Source organism: Monodelphis domestica, chromosome 2 (genome assembly GCF_027887165.1).
Source record: "Monodelphis domestica isolate mMonDom1 chromosome 2, mMonDom1.pri, whole genome shotgun sequence".
Classification (NCBI taxonomy): domain Eukaryota; kingdom Metazoa; phylum Chordata; class Mammalia; order Didelphimorphia; family Didelphidae; genus Monodelphis; species Monodelphis domestica.
Genome location: NC_077228.1, coordinates 230,966,053 through 230,983,521, shown reverse-complemented (window position 1 = coordinate 230,983,521; position 17,469 = coordinate 230,966,053). Strand labels below are relative to the sequence as shown.

Here is a 17,469-nt window from a genome sequence, read left to right as displayed (position 1 = left end):
CCCTCCCCTCCCCTCCTGCCACTCCACTGAAGAGAGGGAGGCGGTGGTCTCTTTAAAAGGTTTTTATTGATCATATACAAAATAAAGAAAACCTTATATATCACAAACATACACTATATACAGCAATAAATACCCGGGGGGGCCCGGCCCCGGGCCACCCCGCCTGGACAATAATTTAGCAATAAATACTGAGCCGGGCTGGGGGAGTAGGCACCCAGAGATCGACTCTGGTGCCCAGGTCTCCCCTACCCATGCCCAGACCCCAGCCTTGCTCACTTCAAATCTGTAAAAAAAAACCCAAAGCAAATTCCAAGGTGGCTCGCCTATACCCGCTCTTAGTGGCTTCAGCCCCAGGGAGAAGCCCTTGCTCAAGGCTGCCTTCTTTCCCCTCAACCCCATCCCACTCATGGCCAAAAGCAAGGAAGCAGCAGATGGCACACCAAGGACAGCCTTTGTCTGGCGGCTGGAAGTGCTCAGGATGCTACTCTACTCTAGCCTCCTTCCCATTTGGTAAGGCTTAAGAGCAGAGGGGAGGAGGGTTAAGGGATGGCACGGTGGGGCAAAATCCCCTCTAATGTGCCAAAGAGGGCTCACAGCACCCAAGATGGAAAGCACCCACCGTGGGAAAAGGCTTAATTGACGACTCACAAACCCTATCTCTCTCCTTTCCCGCCAGTTCTCAACCAACTGAACCTGGAGTTTTGGGTGGCTGTGGCTGCTGCAAAGACAGAACGGGATTCAGATACTGGCAAACACAAACAAGCAAACACTCAGACACAGGCACACAAGCAAGGGACAAGTGGAGAAGCAGTCTCAAGTGTACAACCCAGTCCAACCTTCCCCCACACTATGGGCTTTCCTCTGGACCCATCTCTGTGAAAGTCTCAGCTTTGTCCTTAGTAAGTTCCATGTACTTATGCCCATGCCACTGGAAACTGACAGGAAAGGAAGAAAAAGCCATAAACTATTATTCAGTGGCTTCTGGGGAGAAAAATCGTTAATGTGTCAGTTCCTTCTAACAAACCACAGTCTAAAAAAGTAACTCAAAAAGTCCCAGTGCGGAAACAGTCCTGCAGGCTGAGGCCTCAAGCTCCTCAGCCAATGGAAAAGGAGCTTTGGCCAATGTTGGCTGCCACAGAGGAGTGATCCAGAATGATCTTACCTCCAAAAGCTGCCTATGGCCAACAAAAGCCATAGAGCCAAGCACTGGGAAAACTCAAACTACTGAAGGGCATTCCTGAATCATGAATAATAATAGTAATAACTAAATTGAAAAACAGCTGTCAAGACAATACATTTGGAGACAAGGGGAATGTGAAGAATCTAAGACTCCAGGAAGCACCACACACCACACATATAGGTCATGTTCTTACACAAATGGCAACACATCCCCTGGAATAGCAGCAGCCAGTGGCCCTTGGAGTGTATCTGTTCTGCAGCCAGGGTCCCTCACTCAAGAATAAACCTATTCTTTGTCCCACAAATTAATTTAGAGGCTTGCTGTGAGCCCCCTGAGGTGGGCTAAGTGGGGTTTAGAGCAGGGTAGGAGGATGGGAGAAACATACATCACGGTATTACTTTGCAGATGAGTTTGGAAGAATGGCCCCAGCTGAAGCCCTCAATTCGTTGTCAAGAAAATTCAAAGGAAAAAGAAAAGGAACACAACACCCTCACAGCAGGAAACTTGAACAAATGAAGACCAGGAAAACACAAAACACCCACACATGGACACAGTATCTATTCTAGAAAAACCAAGATGAAGGACAAGGCACACCCACGAAAACAGGGTGACACCTCAGGCCTGGCTGAGATGGGAATGGACAAACTCCCCTCAGTCTGGGGAAAACACTCCCTTGAACATGTCAAAAGAAAGGAAGCATGTATATCTTGATATGTCACAATTCCAGAAACAGCAGCACTAGACAGGAGACAGGGACTCTGGCTTGGGCTCTAACATGCAGAAGAAGCCTCTTCTTGCCTCAATGAAGATTAAAAATCCACATTCTTGCAGACTTCCCTCTCTGGTTCTGCATGCATCTCTCTCCTAGCCCCATAAGGGCTTCAGTACCCAAGCTGAGAGGCCCAGAGAACTATTCAAAACTGGCAATTGCATTTAAAAAAAGAGGGGAGGGGGCGCCAGTCCCTGCCCTGCCCTGGCATGATATAATGAAAGGAAATCTGGACCAAGAGTCAGTAAGACCTAGGTTTAAATCCTGCCTCAGGAACTTACCATCTGTGTGACCACGGGCAAGTTATTTAACCTCTCTCATCTCAGTTTCCTCATCTGCTAAATAAGGGAGCTGGATATCCTAAATCTAAATCTCTGATTTCCCCTCTCTTGTCCCTCAAAGTCAGGTCTACACTAGACTCTAAAAGCTCTCTTTTGGGTAACTTATTCTTTGACCCTGCTGACAGCCAATGTGAGCTGTTCATTAGTGTGGAAGAAAATAGACTATCACAGGTTACTTGGATCAAAGCTGGTGATTTTTTCCCTGGCCCAGCTTACAATGTGCAAGTTTCTAAGTAAACATAGTCAGGAAGGGTAATTCAACCCTTCCCTCCCTGTAGGGGTGCCCCTATCCCAATCCTACCTCTATGTAGAGGAATAGTCTAGTCACACCTTTATATAGCTATAATGCCCTCAGCAAGACCCATCTTTCACCCTTTAAATTGCCAGTTAGGCGGAAGGCTTTACATTTTTTTCTCTTACTGGCTCTTCCCAAACCCCATATATTCCAGAGGGAACCTGGGGGTCCAGCTAGTCTGAAGTGCTAAAACAACCCAATGGGAAGAGGTGGACAATGCCCATATTGCCAGAATTCTGGCTAAGGGCCCACCTTCAAAATGGGCATTTATATTCATGAGCAATCCAGTTACTGCTCAGAGTTACTGCTCAGACCCCTATCCCAATCACTAATAAGAGCTTGCTGAGCCAAGATGGAGGGGACCAGCTACCTCTGCTGTGAGGCCAAGAGAGAATATTTGGCTCAATTCCAAGAGGGAGAATTCTCTGAAAGCTGAGTGGCTAATCTCTGGAAGACACAAAGACTAAAAAAGGGCAAGAAGGAGGATTCAGGTCCAAAAGCTGCCAAGATGTTTGAAGGTGGTGGCATGGGTTGGGGGAAGTAGATGGAAAAAGGAACTAGACAGAGCACTAAAAACTGTTTGGCATCAAGTGAAACTTAGAAGGCAGAATAACAACTGAGGCAGAGGTGAAGAAATGTGTTATTTCATATACCCCAGAGGGAGTATGTACAAATTCCCCTGAGGGTAATTTACCATCACTGATCCTGTTTGGAGATAACTATGGGATGACTTCCTGCTCCAGATTCAAGTTTTGGCTACAGGATTTCAGCCTGAAGCTTCATGTCTAGCTTCTTCATCTGAAGTCGAGGAATAAAGTAGTAGCCAGACTGGATACCAATTAGAGCTTGCATCATGTCAGGGAGATAACGAGGAAGATAGCGAGGAATACCCCAAATTTATACCTATGGCAACTCCTTGGTCCCTGAAAGTCTACCACCCCAGGATATAGGGAGGAGAATGTGGAAGCTGTAAGGATGTCTGTGCAGACAGTCCCTGAATGTCACTTCTTCTGCCATGGGCCATCAGAGCACAAAGGAAAAAAGCCAAGGTATCTATTCATGAGTGATGAGAATGGTCCAGCCCTACATCTCATCAACATGATACATCCCATCCAAAGCCAAAGTCAAATCCTTGCCAGCCCTAGAGAGTGTTTATTCTGGCCTTTGGTGTTCTGCCAACAGGGGACTCAGAATGGATTAGAAAGGGAAACAGGCAGAAAAGAGAGACTGGGTAAGCACAGATCCTGTATCCTCCATATAACTACTACAACTAGAGGCTCTGGATAGCCAGTGCTGGGAATCCAGAAAAAAGCAAAAGCAAAAACAAATCCAAAAAACAAACACGGGAAGAACAGACACAAGAGTGACACCCACATGTCAAAGGTCACCAGAAGCACCAGCACGCTACCGCCGCACAAGACCTCACCAGGCACGGACGACACCACGGCCACCGGCAAAGAGACGGAAGCAGAAAGGGCAAAAGAGTAAGTCACTTTTGGTACAATTGCAAAAGAGATATCAAAGAACGTTAGGACTCGCCTTCTGGTCGGTTTTGTGGTTAGGTTTTTTTTGTCTTTTTTTTTAAACTAAGTTTTATAAATAATGTCTGATAACTCTGTGTTTATAAAAACTAAACTCCAACAGCCACAGAGAATTGTCCAAAGAAAGGATTTACAACAAAGGATCCCCCCCCCCCCCAAGTTCCTCTCTCTCTTTTTTAAACTAACAAAGTTTCTAGGATACTTTTTTTTTTAACGTTTTCCATTTCTATGGTCAAATACTCCTATTCTGTTTTTAAAAAGACAGTTTTATAAATACTCTGCAGCTTCTTCTTCTTTAGTCTTTAAATTTATATAATTTAATAGCTTCTTCAAAGGAACTTTTCTCTTTTAAATAAAGGACCATTTAACCACACAAATAGGTTGTGTAAACAGTGACACAGGACCCATTGCTAAGACACACTGTACACACCTTTCAAATACGTTCACAACTAGTGATTTTGGTCTTGTTCAGTGCAACGTGTCAGGCACAAAAGCTGTGGCTATTGGCTCACAGCCACCATATGACACTCCATCCTCCCCCTCAGGACCTCTCCCCACCAACTAGGGAAGCACCACTTCACTCTCCCTGTCAAACTAAGACATTCTGCACTTTCCCCATTAGAACAAGGCCCATCTGTTTCCACAAGGCTGAGCTATTTAACTTGGGTTTGTCTTTAACAAACCATTCCTGACAGAACAGTTCCCAAGGTGGCATCCTAGCTCCTGACAATAGGGGTAGTGAGGACAGCATTCTGAGGTCTGGGAGGCAACCTGGGGCTCAAGAATAGACAGGTCCCATCCTCCCAAACTGGAACCTCCCCTCCCCAGATACAAAGGTGTCCTAGCACACTCTTTCTATGCCCAGAGGGGCACACTGGGACTCCATGTCCACATGGCCTTGGTACCCAGAGGAAGAAAGGGGGCCACCCCATGTCACCGCCGCACCGACCAATCCCAACGCACAAGACACATGACGATAATGATGAAATCAAAGGGGGGTTCAGCCCGGCACCCCCGGGGTGGGAGGTTGTGCTTTGCAGGGAAGAGGTGGGAGAAGAGAAGAAAGAAGAGAGGTGGGGACAGGGCTGTTGAAATTGCCTTGTGCCTAACCACCCCACATATACCCGCTGCCGCAGCTGGGGAGCACACACACACGTGTCACTACGACCTCGCGTCCGTTTTCGACTTCACTATTGTGATGACACTGGTGGCAGCCACCTTGCCAGGGACAAGGGGCCCCATGCTGGCAGTGATGGGGCCCCGGGCTGGGGTCACAGGGCTTCGGGCCACGGTCCTCGCAAAGTTCTGCAGTGCCTCGTACTTGGAGCGGAGGGCATCCAGCTCCAGCTTCATACTGGCATTCTCGGAGGCTAGCTTTTCTACCTCTTGCTGGAGCTCTGCCTTTTGTTTCTCTAGCTCTTCTTTCTGGGTGACCCTCTTCACTCGGCAGCTGGCAGCATAGCCTCGGTTTTTAAGTGTGCGACGACGTTGCTTCAGCTGAATGATTTCCTCCTTAGAAAGGCCTCGAAGGTGCTGGTTCAGCTCTCGTACAGACATCGTAACCAGCTCCTCATCTGTCAGGCTGGTGCCATTCTCACCTGGCTCCCTCTTCACCTGTTGGGGTAATGAAAAAGGTACAATCATTAGCCCTGGGAACTCATTCCCCACCGTAAGATACAAACTACATGCTGTTCTCCCTCACATTTGGCTCCTTACCCTTTTACCACTCACCTTCAAGGCCTTATTTCCTTTACTGGGGGTCGTCATAACCTGGGAGCCACAACAGTTACTCTCTGTAAGAAAGAAAAGTTGTAGAGTTAGAGAATAATTCTAAGATCCTTCATTCTACCAAAAAGAGCAACTCAACTCTCTGGTCAGTTGACCTCTTCAAACCACAGCTTCTCCCCTTTTCTTTGCCCCATTAGGTAGTTTTATATAGCTATGGTTTCTAAGATCCCTTCCACATCTAAAAATGTGGATGGCCACACCACAGTTTCATATTTCTCAATCTGGCTAGGGCTACTTTCTCACTACTACTACTACCACTGGCCCAATTTCCAAAATACCTGAGCCACCCACACCAGAGCAGATCTCTGCTTGGCTCCTCTAAAATCTCGATGACCTTCTGCACCTTTCTTTTGAGAATTGGGGCTGGGGCCAGTAAGGTCAAATGGGTATAGAAAGAGTAAGAAGAGACTGAGGTGGGAAAGGGAGACAGATCAAAGGGAAAACAAGAGAGGTGGAAGGTAGAGATTAGGAGGAAAGAGATCAGGGAGGGGCCAGCCTAGAAGGAAGCCAGGAGCTTTAAAAATAACTTGGCAGCATCAGAGAGCGGCTGTTCCTAGCGAGTCATGCTGACTCAGCAATCACTTAGCTCTCCCTTACCCACTTTGGCAATCCCAAAGCCCAATCAGCCAGCAAGGCCCAAGAGACCCAGACAGCCTGAGTCCATAAGCCTGGGTCCATATGTTAGGGAATGGAAGATCAGTCAGCAAAAGGCATCATGCATGACAGCTGAATGAAGGAATGCATACCCCCTAAATGTTCATCCCCTAAACACCTCTTCTAGACCACTGAAGGCTGCTCCTGAAGGTGAGAAGGGGTATGGGGAGAAAGCCTTGCCTTTGAGATCCTTTGTTTTAAAGCTTAATAACCATATGAGTGGCCCAGACCAAATTCTACTTAGCTTTTAGGGAAGTGAGATTTGAAAGTTTTCTACTATAGCCTTTACAACAGAAATAAGCTTTGGACAGAGTTTAGCCTGAGAGATGACACCTGACTCCAATGGCCCTTATTTTGGTGGACTTCACAAGACCATATGTAGATTCAGAGCTGGCAGGCACCTCAAAGGTCATCTAGTCTACTTCCCTTACTTAAAGATAAGGAAATGAAGACCCAGAGAATTAAAAACTGCTTCTGCTTAAAGTCTCATAGGTAATATAAGTGTAGGGAGGTCAAATGTAATGTACCATGAAGCCTACCAATCTTAGACTATCTTCAAGGAGATCCCTCTTTGCCCATCCTGCCAGGTCCTGTTAGTTCATGTGGTAATTGTCCCAGCTCCTGTGGCTTTGGGTTGCAGAATCTTAGAGCTCCCACTTCCCCACCACAGTTTCACTGCAACCAGGGTTATTTCATAAGGCCCACCTAGCACTAAACACTCAGAGGCCCTGCTTGGACATAGGCTAGCCAAAGACTGGGGTGAGGAGGTGCCATTTGGGCCACTAATTACTCTCTGAATAGTATCTGCTGCACATTTATACTTGACTCCTGCTGGGAATAAACTTTCCATGGTGCCAAATAACACAGCAAATAGAGCACAGGCAGCAGAAACTAACACCAAATAGCCTGTCATTTGACAGCCTTTTCCAATACTAAGCTTTTTTTCCTCCTGAGAGAATTTAGGTACTTTTTAAAATCACCTTGCCACAGCATGCCATGATTCCTCTCCTCCATCAAGATTTGCACTTTTGAAAGCATTTTTAAATTTGTTATTTCCCTCTAGCCCTGGGAACATCTAAAATCATCAGAACTCAGTTGCAAGTTCTTAGGTCTACCAAAATTCAAGTCTTTACCTACCTTTCTCACCAAGCTCTACTCAGGGCTGGCAAATGGTTTAGACTTAACAAGGAAAAGAAGATAGAAGAGATATATTCATCTCAATAAGACTGTTAAGAGAATGGGTTTATGGAGAGGGAGATGTGTAGGAAAAAGAAAAACTTTAGGAAGAGATGGCAAAGCCTAGGTAAAGGAAAGGCATACTCCTGGTTTTGGAGGCCTGCCTCAGGACTAATAGGAGTTGCAGAACAAGGTCAAAGTATAGCACGAAGTAGAATCAGGACTCCTGGGCTTATATTGTTGAATAATTTTTTTGACAGCACACAAAATATCTTAAAGCAAAAGGGCTCTAAGGGAACCTTGGTTCTATAGTCTGCACTGGTTCTTTCTGAAAATACTGGCCCCATGAGTAGGGGAAAGATGCTAAACTAAACCAGAACTCCTGAGTTCTCCCCTGCATACAATGAGGCTACATTCCTAACTTTATCTGGGGTCTGAAAGATAGTATAGACTAGACTCCACAAAAAGGAAAAGGATGACCAGTTTGGAATGCCTTCCACAATAGGGGCCAAGGATAGGTACTCGTAGACAGCCTTAATAGCAAAACCTTCTCTCCCTGATCTGCTGAGTGCTCAGCACAATGATGACTCCTTGAAGAAAGATCACACTGAAAAATGCCGAGTGTGATGCCTGGGAGCTGAAAAGTGCCTGCTCAACAGATTTCACCTTACCACAGAAGGCCTGAACTCAGCACAAGTATAGCCAATCCTCTTCTAATCAAAGGGGTGTGTGTATGTGTGCGTGTGTGTACATGAGAACACTGGAGAGTATACTCAAACTAGAGGTGGGTGCTTAGGGTAGAGACTAGGATTAAACCTGACAGCCTTGGGCCAGGGGAATGCGAATGGGTGTGCACACGCACACTATGATGTCACCCATAACTTCTTGACAAGGAGATTGTTCTCCCAGGGAAAGCTGAATGGGGTGGGGTAGGGGGGATAGGGGGGCGCAGCACAAGGACAAAGAGGCTTGGTCTCCGGGAAGCTCTCCAAGGTTCCATTGGCATTGATGCAAAGCAAATTATTCCATATACAACTGGAGCAGGCTTGAGGAATAGCAATGCAGAAGCCCAAAGAAACCAGGTATTCCTGGACTAGGGGACACCCAGATGGTCAGTAAATGAAAGAGTCATTTTCAGGGAAGAAACTGTACTACTCCTAGCCTCTTCTCTGTCCTTCAAGCAAATTAGGCATAAATTCCCTTATCATCTTTTTTGCTTGCTAGAGTCCTGACCAGAACTGAACACTGGATCAGACTTACCCTCTTATACTCTCATATGACAGATCAAAAACTTCCTTCCTGAAAGGGCAAGGAGAGATGTTATATCTTCATCAGGATCTTTTAAGATTGTTCATTCTGGAGTTCTGCCCCATCCCTTTCAATCAGTTGGGTCAAATTTTAACTATAAGCCACAGTTCCAAAGAGGGCCAAACTCCCAACCCTGATTCTCCTGACTCACATTTGTTCCAACAAATTCAAGTAAAGAATACATCTACTTTGTCTAAAATACTATTCAAAGAAAAGAAAGGATCCAAAAGCTAATGGAGTCCCTATCAACATCAACTGCCTCTCCTAGCCAGTGGGATCCAGCTGAAATCAGGTCAGACAACTGATGGACCTTTCTTTGTTCACCAATTAAAAGGTCAAAGCCTTGGACAAGATCTAATTCCCAGGGGGCAGATGGGTAGCTCAGTGGATTGAGAATCAGGCCTAGAGATGGGAAGTCCTAGGTTCAAATCTGTCCTCAGACACTTCCCAGCCGTGTGACCCTGGGCAAGTCACTTGACCCCCATTGCCTAGCCTTTACCACTCTTCTGCCTTGGAGCCAATACACAGTATTGACTCCAAGACGGAAGGTAAGGGTTTAAAAAAAAAAAAGATCTAATTCCCCCTTAATTTCCAAAACCATGTGACCAGTATGACCAACAAAAGTTTCTGAAAACTTCAGCACCACCAGCCTCCTACATTTGTACACCTTCTAAATCCACTCCTACCTCTTCCTCTGTGCCATCTGTACCCTACAAGTTTCCTGGTATCCCCAAGGGCTTTCTTTCCCTGGTCAAAAACTAAGTTCAGGGAAGTAAATTAACTACTTACACTGAACTAAAGTTGAAATGACTTTAATAAAGATATATGTATTTTAACAGAAGGAAAATGCCTTGAGCCAAAGCACTAAATTTCTGGGGGCAGATTGTCAGTGATTTGCAGTAGGGAAAAGTGAGAGAGGGGAGGAAAGAAAAGGTCTTCTTGGTGAACTCTGGCCAGACACCTAGGTCAGTGTGTGTTTCCACTATCAACCCATCCACATCCAGGAAATATTCACATACATCTTTAAGAAGAAATACTCGATGCCCCAAATAATTGAATAATTGCCTCTAAAGAAGTGAGCACCTTTCTCTTGCCCCCCTGTTCTACAAATATTGGCCTCACAATCCCATGGGGAAGTACTCCCTCACATAGTTCATGGCCTCTGTGACCTTCTTGCTCCTAGTCACATAGCTCTTTGCTGTAGCATAAGCATATTCTAGACCACTCACTTTCTTCAATCCAGGTCTCAATTCACTAACTATAGACCAAAACCTTGCCCACCCTAAACACACACAACCTTCCTGGCAAGTTGTGCTGCTTTCTTCATTTGTTCCCAGAATATCAGTTTTCTCATCTTTGCTCTCCCTCAGAGCCCACTATTACTACTTTTCAACTCTCGGTCTCCATATACCGTCTTCTCCCCACTCCTTCCTTCACAGTCACCCTGCTCACCAGTCATGTGGCCAAGGTCCCCTGCCACCTTCTTTCAGATGTGTCCCTGAACTACTGAAGAGTTCAGGAAATATCCTTGACCTGGGACTAGTTGTGACAACTAAAAAAAAAAGGATGAGAAAAGGCTGTGCCCCAATTATCTGTTGGGGTGAAAGTATATGAACTCAAGGCTCTAGAATTTGGTATATTAATCTATGAGGGAACTTTTAACTTGACACATTCTAACCTTCCTCACTCTGCCCAGGAAACAGCCTTGATTTTCTCAATTTAGGGGTTGGATTAAATGATGTCTTTCCAGCACTAGCATTTGTTGATGCCAACTAAAACTTACATAGCTTGGTCCACAAAAACAACACCCTTAGGCTGCCTTTACTCCAGTTTCAATTTTTTCCCTCCACATTTCCCCAGTTTGGCTGTCACCGACTCCTTCAAATCCCCTCAGGCATGAGGATGAGCCTCCAGTGACCTCATGCTGATGAGTCAGCAAGTCTTTTGGCTCTAGGCTCTGGCACCAGCTTCGCACCGGGAGCATATTTGGCTTGGGGAGGGTGGTCTTTAGCTCTCCTTCCTCCCTCCCCACCTACCTAGTCCTCTTTTCCTCCTGTTCTCCCAACAGGCCCCAACACACGGGAAGATGCTGACACAGACACCTGATGAATCAGCAGCTTTGTTCGGTCAAATCTCTCTGCAACCACACTGTGCTATGGCCTTTTCCAACAACCTGCACGGGACCCACCTCCCTCGACCCTAGTGGGTCGGCGCAGGTCAGCTCTCTGGCACCGCACCCCTGACATATACTTTCCTCCATTTACACCCCTAGAAGGGACTTAGGCAGGTCCGCACACCTGGGTCCCCCCCTAGGACTGCAAATCGGATTCATCCTGCTCCCCATTATCGAAAACTACGGGGAACCCGAACTCGGCTCTGGAGGAAATTGAGGCACGGGGCTCCACTGGCTGGCGCGGTGGGACTGGACGTGACGCCCATGGGCACAGCTTTCCCCCACCCCTGGGGCCCCCCGAGGGCGGCTCTCAGTCGCCCCACCCGGCTCCACCCCAGCGGCCGCCCTGACCGGCAGGGGTGCCCTGGCCACTGCCCTGCCCGCCCTGCCCACCCGTAGCCCCGGGCCCGAGCCCGCCCTCCAGCCCGCACGGTACCCACCTCAGAGAGGGGCCGAGGCCCGGACCGGGCGGGCGGGGGGCAGGGGAGGAGGGAGGGAGGGAGGGAGGGAGGTTGGGCCCGGGCAGGCGGGCGGAGACTCGGAACCCGGGACGGGACGGAGGACTGGGCGGCGGCGCCGGGCCGGTGCTGCGCTGAGGCTGGGTAGAGCGAATTGGCGCCGCGAGGCGCTGCGCGGGTCCGGACCGTGGCGGACCGGACCGGACCGGACAAGGGCTGAGGCCGGGACGGGACCAGGTTCACGGAGCCACAGCCGCCACAGCCGCCGCCGTTCCACAGACGTCACATGATGTTTGGTCACGTGGGTTCCATTCATGAAGCGACGACGCGACCAGCCGGGAGCTTAAAGGGGAAGGAGAGAACGAAATGGTGATGAGGAGGAGAGGGAGGGGGGAGTGTGTGTTGGGGGGGGGGGGGGAAGGTAAGAGAGAGCGGAAAAGAAAGAGGGCGGGGGAGGGAAGAGAAGAAACCCTGGTTGAGGCCACTGCGCCTGCGCACTCCAAAAGCCAGCCCCTCCTTCCTCCGCAGCTGAGACTCCCCCTCCATTTCTCCCCCACCCTCTCCCAGTTTTCCTCCTTCTTTGCAAGCTAATGCAACTTTTTCCTCCACCAGACGTTGCCTCTATTCACCCCTCCCCCTCATTATTTATACTTGAAGGCGTTCCTTCCCCAAGGGTTGGGTAAATGTGATCTCCCCCAAATCAACAAGCTCCCCAAGTACCAGAGTGCTGTGTACAAAATAGAAGCTTACTTAAAGCCTGTGGATAGATTGATGGTCACACCTCTTTTTCCTTTTTTTTTTTCTTGTATACCCAGTGCTTGGCACAGTGCCTGGCTCCTAGAAACAGCTTAATAAATAAATGGTGGTCTACTGATGTGACATCAGGCTTGGGTTTGCTGACCAAAGAATATTATCTACCATATGCACACATAGATACTACCAGTCGTCAGGTCTGGCTCAGCATTGCAACATATTTATACAGGGACTCCCAAAAGTCTTTAGCAGCACTAATACTTTTGGGACACTGGGTATGTAATTGGCAAACAGACTTCCTCTCACGTGTGTTTTAGGACTTGGTCTGATCACTGATTGCTAAAACATCAAAATCTCTATCTCTTAGCCTTATATTGCTAACCCAGATTCTAAGGGAATCAAGGGGTGTGTTATATTTCCTCATACATTAATAGAAAAAAAGACATTCTCAATGAATTAATTATCTCCATGCCCCTATTCCAGCTTATAAGGTTTATAAAAATCTGAGAAATCTTACAGATCACGATGGCAGAGTCAGAATACCCATTGGCCTTCATTGCTGTTTCTAAGCTTTCTTCAGTTCCTTAATTGTCATCACTCAGTAATCTCTCCTCTGTTAAGACTCTTTCAATTCATATTGAGCACCTAGTCAATATTCTAGTAGCTTTGTCCTATATCAGTGATGGTGAACCTATGGCTTAGGTGCTGTAAAGGGTAAATTTTATGGTGGGACTGAATATATTTTTAGTTGGTCGCCAGGGATTTAAATTGTAAATCTCAATGTAATACTCATGTCAGAATGGAATTTTATGGTGGTTTATTTATAATAGAAGGAAGAAATTAAGAAATGAGAGAGAGAGAGAGAGGAAAAGGGAAGGATAGCTGCCCCAGCCTGGTCTGAACCAGGCAGGAGTTCAGAGGCCTCAGCCAAAGGGTCTCTCCAGAGGCTAGTGACTCCAGAAAGCCAAAGGAAAGGGAGTCCCAAGAGATGGACCTTTCCAGAGGCTGGTGCCTCCAGGAAAGCCAAGGAAAGGAAAGGCAGTCTTATCATTCACCACATGATCGTCTAAGGGAAATAGTCTGAGGTCTCACACAGGAGCTCCTCCAAGTCAAGTTCCACCGACCACCCCTCTCAAAGGAAGTAACACGAAATATAAAGGCAGTTCTTCACATCACTTCGTATGTCTTACATGTACCAATGGTGGCTTAAACTTGGCTTTGGATGGCCCAGGGGATCAGCCAGTTGTTTCTGATTTGTCACTTGCTAGCACATGTAGATCATATACCTTCCTCCCCCACACTTAATCCATAAGTGGGAATGTATACATTCCTGGTTGCTAAAATTCTAAACACTAAACAGGATGGAGTTAATCTAAAATTCACAATCTCCCTGATGATGACTGAGGGACTAGTCTCCCCAGTTGATCACTTGACATAATCATCTTGTACCTCTAAAATCTTCTACAGGTACATACAAAATTTCACCTTCTAAGAGGAAACTACAATAGTTAGAGATAAGAGGGGAATAGAAGAGAGAAAAAGCAAAACCAGTGTTTTCTGGGCGCATTGACAAAACCCAATTAGGGGGCAGTCCCCTTTGGCATAAGAGTGTACATTCAAAATAAATGTTCAATCAACATTCAGTTCAATCAACTGCACCCCAAAGTTCATTCTGGATCTTCTTGATGTAGTGTACGTTTTGCAGGCATCTTTCTGCAAGCAGTTCATTCTCTGGAATTTAGGAGTTAGCAAACTTCTTCCCTTGAAGAATTTTTTTTTTCCGAACAAAATTTTTAAATCTTGGATTTTTATAAAAATACAATCCCCCCTGAAGTGTATGAGTCAATTATCAAAAGAAAAGAAAAACCCCAAAACATAAAAGAAAAACAAATGGAAGAAAAATTAAACTTTTGGGAGAAAGAAAAATTCAAAATCAAAATATCAAAAAATCTATGTATATAAAATTTCGAGTAAAACAAGATAGGCCTTTGTATTAGGGTTTAATAAATTTCTAACAGGCCCTTGTATTAGGGTCCAATTAAAGTAATTTCTATCCCACAAATCTGTAGGACAGAATGCAGTAATATTTCACTTACCCATTTGCAGCCAAGACTACAGGAAGTTGCAATACTACAAGAGAGAAAAAGGACTAGATTTTTGTGTGATAGGGAAGTATCATTCTCTGGTCTGATTTTTCATCATTCTCAGGGATAGGGGGAGCCAGGATGATTGGCAAACTTCGCTACTTGTCTGTGAATATTTCACAAAGAGTGTGGATACAAGGAGTCCTATGTCTTAACATTTGTCAAGCATCGCACGAGTCTCACACTAGGTTCAACTCCTTTTGTATTGGCTTAGAAGTTCATCAATCACACCTGGATTGATTTGGTCCTTGTTGACCTTGTGCTCCTTGGCACTATATAGTGGCTCTATTATTCCCTTCTCCTGGAATCAGACACAATTATTAATCACAGTCCCATAACATTTATCAATAAATGGCAGGTTTTCATAGTCTAAAGGCTTTTTGGATATACATTAATATTATAGCAAGTGTATATATATTCTATATAACTTATATAGATATAATATAACATTCTATATAACTTATATTACTGCAGAATAAAAAAAATAATATTGATTGTATGTACTTTAAGTACAAGAAATGAGAAATGGGAGAAAAAATCAAATATTCTAATAAAAATAAAAGAAAAGCTATAATAAAATAAAAATTCAGGAATTCAATGTGTTCCCCAAAACAGGATCCACTTGTCAATGGACTATTATGTCCAATGCATGTGATAGGATACAGTCAATCAGTTTCAATAGAAGATGCTCTCTTTAATGTGAGCAATGAATCCAAGAGTCCTTCTCTCCAATTTTTATAGATGTTGGAGTGGTTAGCAATATTTGGAATGGCCCTTCCCAGGAAGGCTGAGTTGTTCCAGTACACTGGAAGTTCTTTATATACACCTTGTCTCCTGGGTTCAGGTCATGAAGTGAAAAGTCTAGTGGTCTGGCTTGTATTGCAGCTCCAGATTCATGGAGTTCATGTAGTTTATGCTGTAATTCCTGTATATAGGAAGTAATAGAAGTATCTCCCCCTAATAGTGATGTATATGCAGGGGAGAAAGACTTAGCCTGTATAGGTGAATGTCCAAAAAGCATCTCAAATGGTGAGATGTATAGGTTTCCCCTGGGCCTGCTTCTGAGATAAAATAGGGCCAGAGGGAGAATTTCAGGCCATTTTAAATGTGTCTCAGTGCATAATTTTCCAATCATAGTTTTAAGTTCTCTGTTCATTCTTTCAACTTGACCTGAGCTTTGGGGATAATATGGTACATGGAATTTGGGAGTTATCCCCAAAGAAGAATATATCTGAGTTAGAACAGAATCAGTAAAATGACTTCCCCTATCTGAATCAATATGTGCTGTCAGACCAAAGCAAGGAATCTCTTTTAAAAGCACCTTGGCAACAAAAGCCACTATGGCTTGGGCTGTAGGAAATGCTTCCGGCCATCTGGTCAGTTGATCTGCTATAACTAGACAAAATTTAAAATGTCCAGCCTTTGACATTGTTATGAAATCTTATCTGTAGGTGCTCAAAAGGTGTGTAAGCCAGAGGACACCCACCAAAGGCTTTGCCACAAAAGGCATGTTGGTTATATGCTTGGCAGGTAGAGCAGGCTGTACACACTTTAGAGACTATAGTAGTTATACCAGGGGCTATCTATACTCTCTTAACAGAGTCCATGATGCCCTGGGTGCCAAAGTAACCATTTTTATGAATAGATTGGCAAATTTGGTGATAGAAACTTCTAGGGAGCAGGAGTTTTCCTTCAGATGACACCCATACTCCATTAATCTGTTTTGCTTTGAATTTTTGCTTCCATTTACCCCCTTCTTTTTATATAGGAAAGTGATAAATTTAACTCATTAATGGTTATTAATGTTAAAATTAATTCAAGGCCTTCTATGGCTGCTAGCTTTGCAGCAGTATGTGCCAGGTCATTTCCCCTAGAGACAGGGTCAGTGCCACTTGTATGGGCAGAGCAATGGACCACAGCTAGGGCTTCAGGCAGCTGGAGAGCAGAAAGAACATCATTAATAATTTCTGCATAACCTATAGATTTTCCAACTGGGTTAAAAATCCTCTCTGGAACCATAGCATACTGTCTTAAAAAAAGATAAAAGGGAGAAGTTTTTATACCCTGAGGGAATCTTGGACTTTTGATATGGAGAGGGGGAAAGAGATGAGAACCCCCTTCTCAAAGCAGGGTTCAGGGGAGACAGCAGATGTAACGGGTTGTTTCAGAGAGAGGAGAGGGGGTTTGAAGATTTTCCCCATTCTGCCTTCCCTCCTTAACTAAAGGTGCTCTCCCCAATTCTCTTTTGTCCCTCTTGTCCCCCCATCCACTACTCGAGACTAAAAGGTCTCTCCTTGATCCATTCACTCACACTTAGCTTGGGGAACAGATAACTTTTAATATTAACTCAATCAGGTAATACAAAAGGAAGAATGGGCAGGGAAGAATGGGAAAAGGAAGGTGGGAAAAGGGGGGTCCCTGTCTCTATCTAAACCCTTTTCCTCCCCTCCTTGAGTCTGGGGGGAACTCAGGCTTTGGCAGCCTGAGTCCCCTGAGAGAAATTCAGGTTGACTCATCCCTGGGCAACAGGAGCTGAGGTAAAGTCTATTCAGTTTTCTCTTCAGAAGTCCCTTCAATTGGGAAGTGTTGAGGGGAAAAATTTCCAGTCACCAGCAGGGAAAATGGGTAACCCTCAGGAGAAAGTCTTTTTCCATCTTCTCTCTCCAAAGTCTCAAGACCGAGAGACCCTCACTGCTCTCCAAACCAGAGTCTTCTCTCCTCAGGATTCCACACTCCTCTGCCCCTCCCCCGTTGAGGTAATCAATTTCACAAACTCTTCAGTCTGGCACTTTTTATCTAGTGCCAGCCTCTGTCACAATACCCACTGAATGACAAATGCCAAAAACATATCTAGAATCTGTATAAATTGTTGCCTTTTTATCCTTGGCA

General features: G+C 45.5%; 1 protein-coding gene across 2 annotated transcripts; it reads right to left on the bottom strand.

The window, feature by feature from the left end:
- Positions 1–47: 47 nt before the first annotated feature.
- Positions 48–12,156, bottom strand: MAFG (MAF bZIP transcription factor G). Of its 2 annotated transcripts, none has more exons than XM_007482845.3 (3): positions 11,666–12,156; positions 5,858–5,919; positions 48–5,740 (listed from the first exon to the last, which is right to left on the bottom strand). In XM_007482845.3, the coding sequence occupies exons 2-3, from the start codon at positions 5,891–5,893 to the stop codon at positions 5,288–5,290; spliced, it is 489 nt and encodes a 162-aa protein (XP_007482907.1). In that variant the 5' UTR covers positions 5,894–5,919; positions 11,666–12,156; the 3' UTR covers positions 48–5,287. The 2 variants fall into 2 exon arrangements, with proteins under 2 accessions (XP_007482907.1, XP_007482908.1); XM_007482846.3 differs by lacking the exon at positions 11,666–12,156 and adding an exon at positions 9,005–11,481.
- Between the last annotated feature and the right edge of the window lie 5,313 nt (positions 12,157–17,469).